This window comes from Mobula hypostoma, chromosome 4, assembly GCF_963921235.1.
Source record: "Mobula hypostoma chromosome 4, sMobHyp1.1, whole genome shotgun sequence".
NCBI classification, from domain to species: Eukaryota; Metazoa; Chordata; class Chondrichthyes; order Myliobatiformes; family Myliobatidae; genus Mobula; species Mobula hypostoma.
In genome coordinates this window covers 193,613,725-193,629,488 of record NC_086100.1, presented here as the reverse complement: position 1 = coordinate 193,629,488, position 15,764 = coordinate 193,613,725, and the positions used below count along the sequence as shown (strand labels likewise).

At 46.8% G+C, this 15,764-nt stretch overlaps 1 protein-coding gene across 1 annotated transcript in view; it reads right to left on the bottom strand.

Annotated features, from left to right (window-relative positions):
* Window positions 1-12,545, bottom strand: part of npm1b (nucleophosmin 1b) — a 113,554-nt gene extending 101,009 nt beyond the window's left edge. Inside the window, exons 1-2 of the mRNA XM_063047150.1 lie at window positions 12,442-12,545; window positions 10,476-10,558 (exon numbers count right to left, since the gene is read on the bottom strand). Of these exons, the coding sequence (XP_062903220.1) occupies window positions 10,476-10,558; window positions 12,442-12,499 (141 nt within the window). The 5' untranslated portion in view covers window positions 12,500-12,545. The remainder of the gene's footprint in view (window positions 1-10,475; window positions 10,559-12,441) is intronic.
* Window positions 12,546-15,764: the final 3,219 nt, after the last annotated feature.

Sequence of the window (15,764 nt, the reverse complement as noted above, 5' to 3'; positions counted from 1 at the left end):
TGAAAGACAAAGGTACAAGAAATGCAATATTGATGTTAAGGATACTATCAGAACGAGATATTCAAGTGCAAAAAGATTTGTTTGTTTTATCAACTACACAAAAGCATTTGATAAAGTGAAGCACAATAAGTTATTTGAAATATTACAGAAAACTCTAGATCTAGATTCGAAAGAGCTCCGCCTAATCAGAAATCTGTACTGAGAACAAACTGCTGCTATAAGAATAGGAGAAGTGAGTCAGTTTACGAAAATCAAGAGAGGTGTTAGACAAAGGTGTGTTTTCTCCCCTGATTTATTTAATGTGTACAGTGAAACAATATTACAAAAAATAAGAAACATCTTATCTTGGGAATCGAAGTTGGTGGTGAAAACATCAATAATTTCAGATATGCGGATGACATTGTGTTAATTGCAAGTACAGAGGAAGAACTACAAAACTTAATTGATATAATTGTTGAAGGAAGTGCAAAAATGGGTCTGTCTATCAATTGCAAAAAGACAGAATGTATGATATCCAAAAAAGAGAATCCTATCTGCAGGCTGAGAATAAATGGGCAAGACATAAAACAAGTAAAGAACTTTTGCTACTTAGGAAGCTGGATGATATTGGATGGCAGGTGTGACTTGGACATCAAAAGAATAGGGATGGCAAAAGACATCTTTACGAGAATGAAGAGTATACTGACCAATACTGAACTAGGTATGACAACTCGCCTCAGAGCACTGAAATGTTATGTTTATCCAGTTATGTTATATGGCTCAGAATGTTGGACAATATCTAGTAACATGACGAAACGAACTGTAGCAGCAGAGATGTGGTTTTTGAGGAGGATGCAAAGAATATCATGGACGAAATGAATATCTAACGAAGATGTCATGAACAGAGCAAACACAAAAAGAGAAATAATGTATGAGATCATGAAAAGGCAACATAACTTCATTGGACATGTGATTAGGAGAGAGGAGTTAGAATGTACAGTAATTATGGGAAAGATTGAAGGGAAGAAAGCAAGAGGAAGACAAAGACAAATGATGATCGAGACAGCAGCCAGAGAATCGGAAATGAATGCCAATGAATTGATCCACTTGACCCGAAACAGGAGTGTGTGGGCCATGGCAATCAAAGCTCAAACTGGGCATGGCACCTGATGATGATGATGAGCCCTACTATTAACCGAGGGGGGTCTGTGGTTCCAACGTTGGGAAATCCTGCTATAAGGAGTTTGTATGTTCTTCCCATGACCACATGGGTTTCCTCCCGTCCTTCATACTTCCCACCTTTAAAGACGTACAGGTTAATAAGTTAATTGATCACGCGAGTGTAATTTGGCTTATTGTGGTGGAAGGTCCAGTTACTGTGCTCATCTCTACTTTGAGATACACTGATGATGGTGTGTTAGACTGAGTTGTCGCAGGTTGGGGTGGTGCAGTGGCCCCCACCCTCCAGGCCACCAACCGATACCAATCCGCGAAGCATGCAGGGGTACAGCGGTAGCTGGGAGGCACACAGCACATCTTTAAGAAAAAAACCAAAACAAACATGCTAATTAACTAGGTACCACCCGGCACGTAATTGTCGGCCTAGATCAGTGCTGATTTCCAATTGTGTCGTCTCTGATCTGGGCCGACAATTACGTGTCGGGCAGCACCTAATTAATTAGCATGTTTATTTCGGCTTTTTTCTTAAAGATGTGCTGTGTGCCTCCCGGCTACTGCTGCATTCTCCGCGGATCGGTATCTGTCCGTGGCCTGGGGGTTGGGGTGGTGGGACACTGGGGTGTCATCTCGTCATCGTCTGTTTCCATTAGGGCAGGCAGGTCATCTTCTATCTCTGCCCACCCCGATGTCGAAGGTCGAGGTTCGTTGTCTGCTGTGGCTGATGTGGAAGGCTTGCTTGACTGCTGAGCCTCGCGTATTTTTCTATCACACAGTTCTTTGTAAGGACTCAAACCATCTTGCAAATATCCCCTAAACCCATGTACCCTTTCAAAATTAAAGTCGTACTTTATCATTGCAGCGAAAATCTCATCACAGTTGCTTCACGTTCAGTTCGCTACTGCATTCAGTTTCGATTGTTATCCTTTTTTCTTCCAATTGCATCAGCTCTTCATCTATCAGATCTTGGTCATGGGATGCCAAAACCTCTTCAACATCATCTTCGTCAACTTCCACAAGCCAAACTCACTTTGTCCTTACTTCGTTCACCAGGATCGAAACGCTTCATTATGTCTAGTTTTATGCTAAGTGTAACACCCTTACGAGCTCTTTTAGGCTTTTCCGATACCATAGAACTCATCTTGCAAACGGCTGCTCACAGGAAAGCAATGCCGGCGAGAATACCGTTCCAAATCTGGGGGAGAGCGGCTGCTTGGGGCGCGCGCTGCCTTTTATCACGCGCTGATTTTCCCCGCACGCTGCTTTTTTTTGTAACAGTGAAAAAACCTTCTGTTAGCGAAAACAGGGTACTAATGTAGGTCTTTTGTAACAGTGAGGTTTCATAAAGCAAACGTTCAAAAAGCAGGGGGCACCTGTACGTGTATTGTGGATTTAACTTGCACTCCTAAAGGCTGTGAATACCAACCCAGACATGCAGGCATCTGGAGGAAAGGATGAAGTCAGAAGGTGTGATGTTTTGTATGTAGCTTCAAAAGAAAGCATTGTCTATAACTTCGTAAATAGGAATTACCCTTTGTGTTTAGCATATAAATATCAAGCCCACATTGGACTAGCAGACCTTTCCAATGAAAGCATCTCCGTCCATATGATGCCTGCTGTACCTTGTTGTGTTGAATAAAGAAGCTGTGTTGTATCTACCAGTAACACTGTCTCTCCAGTGATTTCATCCACACCACAAGTACATAGCAACACACATCAAAGTTGCTGGTGAACGCAGCAGGCCAGGCAGCATCTCTAGGAAGAGGTACAGTCGACGTTTCGGGCAGAGACACTTCGTCAGGATAACTGAAGGAAGAGCTAGTAAGAGAATTGAAAGTGGGAGGGGGAGGGGGAGATCCAAAATGATAGGAGAAGACAGGAGGAGGAGGGATGGAGCCAAGAGCTGGACAGGTGATTGGCAAAAGGGATATGAGAGGATCATGGGACAGGAGGCCCAGGGAGAAGGAAAGGAGGGGGGGGGGGGAAAAAACCCAGAGGATGGGCAAGGGGTATAGTCAGAGGGACAGAGGGAGAAAAAGGAGAGTGAGAAAAAGAATGTGTGTATATAAATAAATAACGGATGGGATACGAGGGGGAGGTGGGGCATTAGCAGAAGTTAGAGAAGTCCATGTTCATGCCATCAGGTTGGAGGCTACCCAGACGGAATATAAAGTGTTGTTCTTCCAACCTGAGTGTGGCTTCATCTTTACAGTAGAGGAGGCCGTGGATAGACATATCAGAATGGGAATGGGATGTGGAATTAAAATGTGTGGCCACTGGGAGATCCTGCTTTCTCTGGTGGACATTTCAGATTAAAATAGTGTAAAAATAGATGTAATGTATATTATATAAAAACGGTGAGTAGTGTTCATGGGTTCAATGTCCTTTTAGGAATCAGATGGCAGAAGGGAAGAAGCTGTTCCTGAGTTGCTGAGTATGTGCCTTCATACTTCTGTACCTCCTTCCTGATGGTAACAATGAGAAGAGGGCATGTCCTTGGTGATGGGGGTCCTTAATAATGGATGTAGTCTTTTGTGGAGCTGCTCCTTGAAGATGCCTTGGACCCAAGATGGAGCTGACTATTCTTACAACTTTCTGTACCTTCTTTCGATCCTATAGAGTAGCTCCCCCATACCAGACAGAGATGAAGCCTGTCAGAATGCTCTTTACGGAAGATCTATAGAAGTTTTAGTGTTTTAAGTGAAAAACCAAATCTCTTCAAGCTCCTAGTGAAATTTGTAGCTGTATTGATATGTTGGGTCCAGGTTAGCCCTTCACAGATATTGACACCCAGGAACTTAACATTGCTCACTCTTGCCACTTCCGATCCCTCTACAAGGAATGTGTGTGTTCTCTCATCTTACCCTTTCTGAAGTCCACAATCAGCTCTTTGGTCTTGCTGACATTGAATGCAAGGTTGTTGCTGCAACACCACTCAACTAGCTGATACATCTCGCTCCTGCATGCCCTCTCACCTCCAACTGAGATTCGACCAACAATAGTTTTATCATCAGCAAATTTATAGATGATATTTGTGCTATATCTAGCTACAGTTATGGATAGATAGGGAGTAGAGAAGTGGGCAAAGCACACACCCGAGGTGTGCCAGTGTTGATCACTGGAGTTGTGAGATATTATCACCAATCTGCACAGATTGTGGTCTTCAGGTTAGGAAGTCAAAGACTCAATTGCAGAGGGAGCTACAAAGGCCCAAGTTCTGTAGCTTATCGATCAGGACTGTGGGAATGATGGTGTTAAACGCTGAGCTATGGTCAATGAACATCATTCTGACCTAGGTGTTTGTATTGTCCGTGATCCAAGGCCGTTTGAAGAGCCATTGAGATTGTGTCTGCCATAGACCTATTGTGGCGATAAGCAAATTGCAATGGGTCGTCCTTGCTGAGCAGTTCACTCTAGCTCTGACCAACCCCCTCAAAGCATTTCATCACCATAAATATGAATGCTACTGGTCGATTGTCATAATGGCAGCTCACACTACTCTTCTTAGGCATTGGTATAATTGTTGCCTTTTTGAAGCAGGTGAGAACTTCCAACCGTAGCGATGAGAGATTGAAAATGTTCTTGCATACTCCCGCCAGTTGGTTGGCACAAGTTTACAGAGCCTTTAACAGGTACCCCTTCAGGGCCTGCCACCTTGCAAGGGTTCATTCTCCTTAAAAACAGCCTGACATCAGCCTCTGAGACAGAGATCACAGGGTCACTGGGTACAGCAGGGATCCTCGCAGCTGTAGTTATGCTCTCCCTTTCAAAGCGGGCATAGAAGACGTTGAGCTCAACTGGTAGTGAAGCATCACTGCCATTCATGTTATTGGGTTTTGCTTTGTAGGAAGTAACGTCCTGCAAACTCTGCCGGAGTTGACAAGCATCTGATGTTGCCTCCAACCTTGCTCAGAATTCTTTCTTCACTCTTGAAATAACCCTTCGCAAGTCAAACACATCAAAGTTGCTGGTGAACGCAGCAGGCCAGGCAGCATCTGTAGGAAGAGGTACAGTCGACGTTTCAGGCCGAGACCCTTCGTCAGGACTAACTGAAGGAAGAGTGAGTAAGGGATTTGAAAGTTGGAGGGGGAGGGGGAGATCCAAAATGATAGGAGAAGACAGGAGGGGGAGGGATAGAGCCAAGAGCTGGACAGGTGATAAGCAAAAGGGGATACGAGAGGATCATGGGACAGGAGGTCCGGGAAGAAAGACAAGGGTGGGGGGGGACCCAGAGGATGGGCAAGAGGCATATTCAGAGGGACAGAGGGAGAAAAAGGAGAGTGAGAGAAAGAATGTGTGCATAAAAATAAGTAACAGATGGGGTACGAGGGGGAGGTGGGGCCTTAGCGGAAGTTAGAGAAGTCGATGTTCATGCCATCAGGTTGGAGGCTACCCAGACGGAATACAAGGTGTTGTTCCTCCAACCTGAGTGTGGCTTCATCTTTACAGTAGAGGAGGCTGTGGATAGACATGTCAGAATGGGAATGGGATGTGGAATTAAAATGTGTGGCCACTGGGAGATCCAGCTTTCTCTGGCAGACAGAGCATAGATGTTCAGCACAGCAGTCTCCCAGTCTGCGTCGGGTCTCACCAATATATAAAAGGCCACATCGGGAGCACCGGACGCAGTATATCACCCCAGCCGACTCACAGGTGAAGTGTTGCCTCACCTGGAAGGACTGTTTGGGGCCCTGAATGGTGGTAAGGGAGGAAGTGTAAGGGCATGTGTAGCACTTGTTCCACTTACACGGATAAGTGCCAGGAGGGAGATCAGTGGGGAGGGATGGGGGGGACAAATGGACAAGGGAGTTGCGTAGGGAGCGATCCCTGCGGAATGCAGAGAGGTGGGGGGAGGAACATCAACTTCTCTAACTTCCGCTAAGGCCCCACCTCCCCCTCGTACCCCATCTGTTACTTATTTTTATACACACATTCTTTCTCTCACTCTCCTTTTTCTCCCTCTGTCCCTCTGAATATACCTCTTGCCCATCCTCTGGGTTACCCCCCCCCGTCTTTCTTCCTGCACCTCCTGTCCCATGATCCTCTCGTATCCCCTTTTGCCTATCACCTGTCCAGCTCTTGGCTCCATCCCTCCCCCTCCTGTCTTCTCCTATCATTTTGGATCTCCCCCTCCCCCTTTCAAATCCCTTACTCACTCTTCCTTCAGTTCGTCCTGACGAAGGGTCTCGGCCTGAAACGTCGACTATACCTCTTCCTACAGATGCTGCCTGGCCTGCTGCATTCACCAGCAACTTTGATGTGTGTTGCTTGAATTTCCAGCATCTGCAGAATTCCTGTTGTTCTTCGCAAGTCAAACCTGGCTTTCTTGTACAGACCTGGGTCACCAGACTTAATTGCTACAGATCTAGCCCTCAACACATGACAAACCTCCTTATTCATCCATGGCTTTTGGTTTGGGAACGTACAGCAAGTTTTCATAGGCATACATGAATATTATTTAAGGCAGAGGTTGATAGGTTCATGATTAATCAGGGCATCAAAAGGTTACGGAGAGAAGGCAGGAGAACAGGCTTAAGATAGATAATAAATCACTCATAATGGAATAGCAGAGCAGACTTGACAGGCCAAATGGCCGAATTCTGTTCCTTATGTCTTATGGTCTAATTTGCAGTTTTTAAAAATTATTTTACAGGTGTCCCCCACTTTTCAAACATTTGCTTTATGACATCTCGCTGTTACGAAAGACCTACATTAGTTACCTGTTTTTGCTAACAGAAGGTGTTTTCACTGTTACGAAAAAAGGCAGCGCGTGCCCCAAGCAGCCAAGCCCCTCCCCGGAACTGCATTCTAGCCGGCATTGCTTGAACACGTGCCTGTGAGCATCTGCATCTGTGCTCTATGTCGATTTATTTTGAGCATCCGTTAGCAAGATGAGTTCTAAGGTATTGGAAAAGCCTAAAAGAGCTCGTAAGGGTGTTACACTTAGCGTAAAACTAGACATAATTAAGCATTTCAATCGTGGTGAAGGAAGTAAGGACAAAGTCAGCTGGGCTTGTGGAAGTTGACGAAGATGTTGAAGAGGTTTTGGCATCCCATAACCAAGAACTAATAGATGAAGAGCTGATGCAATTGGAAGAGGAAAGGATAACAATCGAAACCGAATACAGTAGCCAACGGACTGAAAGTGAAGTCATCCAGGAACTGAACGTGAAGCAACTGCATGAGATTTTTGCTGCAATTCACAACAATGATTGCAGAAAAGTACAATTTTAATTTTGAAAAAGTACGTAGGTTTAGGGCATATTTGCAGGATGGTTTGAGTGCTTACAAAGAACTGTATGACAGAAAAATGCGCGAGGTTAAGCAGTCAAATATACTGTCGTTTTTCAAGCCTTCCACATCAGACGACGAACCTCGACCTTTGACATCGAGGCAGGCTAACATAGAAGATGATGACCTGCCTGCACTGATGGAAACAGACGACGATGAGATGACACCCCAGTGTCCCACCACCCCAACCTCCGACGACTCAGCCTAACACACCATCATGTGTGCTCGCTGTCTTCCCGATTCCGGTATGTGATACCACACTGTATATACATTGTTTCTACTTTATATAGTCTGTGTATTTTTATGTGTTATTTGGTATGATTTGGCAGCTTCATAGCTTATAGGTTACTGGAGAGAGTGTTTCTGCCAAGAGCGCTTGTGTGAGATTTTCACTACGGTGGACAATGCAATGATTACAGAAAAGAATTTCTACTTTATATAGGCTGTGTATTTATTATACAATTCCTGCTTTTACTATATGTTACTGTTATTTTAAGTTTTGTGTGTTATTTGGCATGATTTGGTAGGTTATTTTTTGGGTCTGCAAATGCTCACAAATTTTTCCCATATAAATAAATGGTAATTGCTTCTTCACTTTATGACATTCCGGCTTATGAACCATTTCATAGGAACGCTCTACCTTCAGATGGCAGAGGAAACCTGTATATTGCAATGTACAGCTGTGGCAAAACAACAAATTCCATGACAGATACCAGTGATATTAAACCTCATTCTGATTCTGAAAACATTTCCGAGTGAAGCATGCAGATAAACAAGCACCATTTTGGAGGCCCAAAGAGCAAAGAAAGAATGAGCAACAGGTCACTCTCAGCAACACTTTCACTGGACCAACATCAGGCCAAATTACAGCAGAATGAAAGCACCCATAGCAGATTCATACTGAAATCCCACAACTTTTGCCCATTTCTGGGGATGAAATGAAGACTTTGAACTACATTCACTGACAAGGGAGGATTGAAAGACTGACAGTTAATGAGTCTGCATGGGTCCCATCAGAAAGAAGATACAAAATCCTGATAGCATGTATCACAAGTTTATAAGACTGTACAATAAATTGGCTCTTGACTCAGTCTACCTCATTGAGACCTTGTACCATACTGTCTATCTGCCCTGCACTCTAACTGTAATACTTTATTCTGCCCTGGTTTTGCCTGATATGACCTCAATGCACTGTGTAATGAATTGATTTACACTCGGTGACCACTTTATTAGATACCTCCTGTAGCTAATAAAGTAGCCACTTCAGGAAGGGCAAGACATGGGAACACATACCAATCCTCAGGGGGGTCAGAAGTGGACTGTCAAGATCTCTTAGTATCTAACCTGGTCCCAACATATCGAGCAACATACATCAAAGTTGCTGGTGAATGCAGCAGGCCAGGCAGCATCTCTAGGAAGAGGTGCAGTCGACGTTTCAGGCCAAGACCCTTCGTCAGGACTAACTGAAGGAAGAGTGCCTTCAGTTAGTCCTGACGAAGGGTCCCGGCCTGAAACGTCGACTGTACCTCTTCCTAGAGATGCTGCCTGGCCTGCTGCGTTCACCAGCAACTTTGATGTGTGTTGCTTGAATTTCCAGCATCTGCAGAATTCCTGTTGTTTGCGTTCCCAACATATCGATGTAGTTATAGACAAGGCAAGACAGCGGCTATACTTTATTAGGAGTTTGAAGAGATTTGGCACGTCAACGAATAAACTCAAAAACTTCTATAGCTGTACTCTGGATAACATTCTGACAGGCTGCATCACTGTCTGGTATGGGAGGCTACTGTACAGGACCGAAAGAAACAGCAGAAAGTTGTAAATCTAGTTAGCTCCATCTTGGGTACTAGCCTACCAAGTACCCAGGACATCTTTAGGGAGCGGTGTCTCAGAAAGGCAGCGTCCATTGTTAAGGACCTCCAGCACCCAGTGCATTCCCTTTTCTCACTGTTCCTATCACGTAGGAGGTACAGAAGCCTGAAGGCACACACTCAGCAATTCAGGAACAGCTTCTTCCCTCCTGACATCTGATTCCTAAATGGACAGTGAATCTTTGGACACCACCCCACCTTTAAAAAAAAACAAACAGCATTTCTGTTTTTGCAAGTTTTTGAAAAATCAATTCAATATACGTAATTGATTTACTTGTTTATTTATTATTATTTCTTATTTTATTTTTTCCCTCTGCTAGATTATGTAGTGCATTGAACTGCTGCTGCTAAGTTAACAAATTTCACGTCACTGCCGGTGATAATAAACCTGATTCTGATTCTGTTGGTCCTGACGAAGGGGCTCGGCCTGAAACGTCGACTGCACCTCTTCCTAGAGATGCTGCCTGGCCTGTTGCGTTCACCAGCAACTTTTATGTGTGTTGCTTGAATTTCCAGCATCTGCAGAATTCCTGTTGTTTCTGATTCACTAAGTTTGTGGTCTTCCGCTGCAGTAGCACGTCCACCTCAAGATTCAATGCGTTGTGCTCTTTTGCACAGCACCATTGTAACGTGTTTATTTGAGTTACTGTCACCTTCCTGTCAGCATGAACCAGTCTAGCCATTCTCCTCTGACCTCTCTCATTAACAAGGCGTTTTCACTCAGTGAGCTGCCACTCACTGTATGTCTTTCTGGTTTTCGCACCATTCTCTGTAAACTTTAGAGAATGTTGTGCGTGAAAATCCCAGGAGATCAGCAGTCTCTGAGATATACTCAAACCATCCCACCTGGCACCAACAATTATTCCACAGTCGAAGTTACTGAGATCACATTTCTTCGCCATTCTGATATTTGGTCCGAACAACTAAACCTTTGACCATGCTGAAACATGCAGTCCTGCATGCTTTCGTGTATCGAGTCGCTGCCATGTGATTGGCTGATTAGATATTTGCTTAACGAAGGGAACAGGTGTACCTAATAAAGTGGCCTCTGAATGAATATGAACAGTACACAAAACAAGTTTTTTCCACTGCACTTTGTGACAATAATAAACAAATTTACCAAAATACAAGTACTTTCCAATTATGCACTGCACTCACCGTCTTCAGAACAAGTTGATGTGCCATAGGATCATCTTGCACCTTGAACTTGTACTCTTTCTTTGATCCCTCCAGGACACAACCTGAACAACCAAATAAACACTATAAATATAACCAGCAATGCCTGCAAAGAACTCCACCATGGACGGTCCCAAGTCCATTGTGAAAGCAGGTTGGGCACGGGGCTAGCAATCCCATCCATAAAAACCCAGACGTACAGAAACTCCAAAGGTCTCATCTCTGGGAGAGGAAGGATTTTCAAAAATGGGCTACACATGGGGTAAACTCAAAAGATGGGCCTAGGCCCTTCATTCAGACGGTGGTGAGAGTGTGGAATGAGATGCTAGTGGAAGTGGTGGATGTGGGTTCGATTTCAGCATTTAAGAGAAATATGGATAAGTACATGAATGAGAGGGGTATGTTGGTATATGCTCTAGATGTAGTTCGATAGGACTAGACAAAATAGTTCAGCATGAACTAGATGGGCCAAAGGCCCTGCCTCTATGCCACAGTGTTCTGTGACTACAACATTACCTCACAGTCTTTGAACTCAATCCCTCGAGTAATGAGGGTCAAAACACAATACAACTTAACCATTTACGGGATATAAGGAATCAAATAAAGTTGGAGAGAGATTGTTTAGGCTCAAGTGCACACCTCTGGGTAGTCTCCAGCCCCAACTTCTGGTAATTCCCTCCCCCTCCCTTTCCCCATTCCAGTTTCACTCTGCCCCCTCCCACAGCTGCCTATCACCTCCCTCACGGTTCTGCCTTCTACTACCCATTGTGCTTTCCCCTATTCCTTCTTCACCTTTCCTGCCTATCCCCTCCCCCACCCCTTTATCTTTCCCCTTACTGGCTTTTCACCTGGAACCTACCAGCCTTCTCCTTCCCACCCTCCCCCACCTTCTTTACAGGGCCCCACCCCCTCCCTCTTCAGTCCTGACGAAGGGTCTCGGCCGGAAACATTGACTGTCTGTTCCCACGGATGCTGCCCGACCTGCTAAGTTCCTCCAGCGAGTTGTGCGTGTTGCTTTGACCCCAGCATCTGCAGAGTATTTTGTGTTTACCTCAGTCAGACATTCAGAAACCTCATGATCTTTACGAACTACTTGCTGGGCTCAAGATTAGTTCTAAATTCCTTATTCTGACCAGTTGGGGCCAAAGGGCCACCATCAGCGCTGTTTTATATTTCTAATCCAACGGGGTATTTATTGTGTTCCAGAAGTGATTCCAACTATGAGCACTGGGTCTGGGGAAGGACCAGTAGTGAGGGTGTTGTAGGGGTGAGAAGAGGGAAGGAATGGTCGGATGGGTAGGAAGGAGGGTGGAACGGTCGCGGTGGGGAAGGACCCCCGTTTGTTGGGGGGAGGGTGTTCGCGGTGGGGAAGGACTCCCGTTTGTTCGGGGGAGGGTGTTCGCGGTGGGGAAGGACTCCCGTTTGTTTGGGGGACGGTGTTCGCGGTGGGGAAGGACTCCCGTTTGTTAGGGGGAGCGTGTTCGCGGTGGGGAAGGACTCCCGTTTGTTAGGGGGAGCGTGTTCGCGGTGGGGAAGGACTCCCGTTTGTTGGGGGGGAGGGTGTTCGCGGTGGGGAAGGACCCCCGTTTGTTGGGGGGACGGTGTTCGCGGTGGGGAAGGGCTCCCGTTTGTTGGGGGGAGGGTGGTCGCGGTGGGGAAGGACTCCCGTTTGTTCGGGGGAGGGTGTTCGCGGTGGGGAAGGACTCCCGTTTGTTAGGGGGAGGGTGTTCGCGGTGGGGAAGAACTCCCGTTTGTTCGGGGGAGGGTGGTCGCGGTGGGGAAGGGCTCCCTTAAGGAGGGCCGGCGGTCGTAGTGGGAAGGATCGGCTAAGTCAAAGTGGTTGTGGTGGGAAAGACCAGGGTGCAATTGTGGCCTTCCGGTCAGCCACTGTCGTTGTGTCCGCAGCAGACTAGCCCCTGAGCCCGATCTCCCACCGCCGCCTGCCTACCGAACAGCCGCACGCTGGGGTTGAGCGAAACCCCCGACCGCTCTCTGCGCTCCTCCATCGCAACTCCTCCACTCACTCAATGCGCAACCGCCGCTCGCTCCAGCCAATCGGAAAATGCCCTCGAGCCTCTGGGCCGTTAGCCAATCACTACCCCAGGAAGCCGCCCATTTACACCAATCACTGGTGTGTAAAATTGAAGCCCGTTATCCAATCCTGACAGGGGCTCGCATTCACTCCGATTGACTCTCCTGCGGACCAATAGACATTCGGTGCCTCGGCAGACTCGGACATGAAGTCCAATCATTATGCAATATTCCACATCAATCAACCGAAAGGCAGGCGGGTCCGGGCGTTGATTGACAGCTTGCTCCCTCACACCCGCCGGCCTGTTGCTGAATCTGGCAAATGCCTACCGAAAGGGACAATGCACTTATTCTTGTCACTTCTCAAAGTTTTTCCAAATGCTTTTCCACTGCACAAATCTCGGCTCCATCTTGTGTTTATTTCATAAGGTTATGGCCTAGGAAGTGCAAGCAAAGTGAATCTGAGGATTTTAGAGTGTCGATGCTATATGGGACTCAGTGCCTGAGCAGGGGGTGGAGGAAGAGACTCACGTTTGAAAATTATGTAGAACAGCACGTGAATTGCCAAGGCCAATGTTTCTCTCCTGCTGACTTGCTTCATCTGCCCATCACCCTACACCGCCCCTTGTTCTACAGCCATCTCCCCTCCCCAGTAACACATATAGAAGTTGCTGGTGACCCAGCGTCTCTAGGAAGAGGTACAGTCGACGTTTCGGGCCGAGACCCTTCATCAGGACTAATTGAAAGAAGAGCTAGTAAGAGATTTGGAAGTGGGAGGGGGAGGGGGAGATCCAAAATGATAGGAGAAGACAGGAGGGGGAGGGATGAAGCCAAGAGCTGGACAGTTGATTGGCAAAAGGGATATGAGAGGATCATGGGACAGGAGGCCCAGGGAGAAGGAAAAGGGGGAGGGGGGAAAAAACCCAGTGGATGGGCAAGGGGTATAGTCAGAGGGACAGGGAGAAGAAGGAGAGAGAGAGAAAGAATGTGTGTATATAATAAATAACGGATGGGGTACAAGGGGGAGGTGGGGCATTAGCGGAAGTTTGAGAAGTCAGTGTTCATGCCATCCCCAGTCCAGGGTTTCAGCCTGAAACATTGATGGTTCCTTCCCCCACCTCCTCTACTGCCAACTGGCACTTTCCAGGCTACAATAGTACATGCTAAAGACTGATTTATACTTATGCATCAACTCGACACCGTAGGTATGGCGTCGCCGTGAACCCTATGCAGTGCCTACGCAGATCCCTACGCCGTAGCCTGACGCGCACCTCTCCCAGAATGTAACTTCGCATCGCAGCAACGCAGACCACAACAACTGTGATTGGTCCGCCTGGTAGCATCGCATTTCCTCCTACACTGCAATAGCTTCCCATTGGCTGACTGAAGGGACTCTGGCTGCAAGAGTTCCCCTTGTCCTCACCTACCACCCCACCAGCCTCCGGATCCGGCACATTATCCTCCGCAACTTCCGCCACCTTCAACAGGACCCCACCACTAAGCACATCTTTCCCTCTCCACCCCTCTCCGCTTTCCGCAGGGATCGGTCCCTCCGCAACTCCTTGGTCCACACGTCCCTCCCCACGGATCTCCCACCCAGCACTTATCCCAGTAAGCGCAAATGCTACACCTGTCCCTACACCTTCTCTCTTACCACCATTCAGGGCCCCAAACAGACCTTCCAGGTGAGGCAACACTTCACTTGTGAGTCTGTTGGGGTCATCTATCACATCCAGTGCTCCCAGTGTGGCCTCCTCTACATCAGTGAAACCCGATGCAGATTGGGGGACTGCTTCGTCGAGCACCTCCGCTCCGTCCACCACAACAGACAGGATCTCCCAGTTGCCACCCACTTCAACTCTGCTTCACATTCCCATTCGGATATGTCCATACATGGCCTGCTCTACTGCCATGATGAGGCTAAACTCAGGTTGGAGGAGCAACACCTGATATACCATCTAGGTAGACTCAGTATGAACATAGAATTCTCCAGCTTCTAGTAATTCCCTCCCCCTCCCTTCCTGTATCCCTATTTCACTCTGCCCCCTCCCCCAGTTGCCTATCACCTCCCTCATGGTTCCGCCTCCTTCTACTACCCATTGTATTTTCCCCTATTCCTTCTTCACCTTTCCTGCCTATCCCCTCCCTGCCTCCCCTCCCCCACCCCTTTATCTTTCCCCTTACTGGTTTTTCACCTGGAACTACCAGCCTTCTCCTTCCCACCCTCCCCCCACCTTCTTTATAGGGCCTCTGCCCCTTCCCTCTTCAGTCCTGACAAAGGGTTCCAGCCCGAAATGTTGACTGATCATTTCCACGGATGCTGCCCGACCTGCTGAGTTCCTCCAGTGTGTTGTGAGTGTTGCTTTGACCCCGGCATCTGCAGGTTATTTTGTATTGAGTTCATCTGGTAGTGAAGCACTGTTGCCATTTATGCTACTGGGTTTCTCTTTGAAGGAAGTAGTATCTTGCAAACCCTGCCAGAGTTGTCGTACTTCTGATGTTGCCTCCAACTTCATTCAAAATTGTCTCTTCACCCTTGAAATCTCCCTCTGCAAATCATACCTGTTTTTTTTTGGTACACACCTGGGACACCAGACTTGAATGCCACAGATCTGGCCTTCAGCAGACGACGTACCATCATTAAATGACAGAGCAGACTCAATGGGCCAAACGGGCTAATTCTGTTTCTATGTCTTATAGTCCAGAAAGAACAGCAATATATCCACTTCCTGAGGAAATTCAGGCACATGAGGATTCCGCCCCCCCCCCGCCCCCCATTCTAACCAATTTTTACAGGAGTACCACTGAAAGTGTCCTGACTAGCTGCAGCACTGTCTAGTACGGGAATTGCAAGGTATCTGACTGCAAGACCCTACAAGGGATAGTGAGGACTGCTGGGAGAATCATCGGGGTCTCTCTTCCATCCATTACAGATATTTAGCAGGAGAACTGCATGTGCAGAGCCCTTAGAATTGCTAATGATCCCTCCCACCCTTCCAACAATCTCTTTGACTCCCTACGATTGGGAAGGAGGTACGGTTAGGATATGGGCTGTTAAGGATGGGAGGCAGCCTCTTCCCCCAGGCTGTGAGACGACTGAACTCCCTGCCACCACCCAGGTCTCATCATGTATTCATGTATGAAACACCAGTAGCGTTATAATGTTTACTTATTAATTTGTGTCAAAAATGTACTTTATGCTAAATGTCAATCTTCTGGAATACATTTTACTATTTGTTA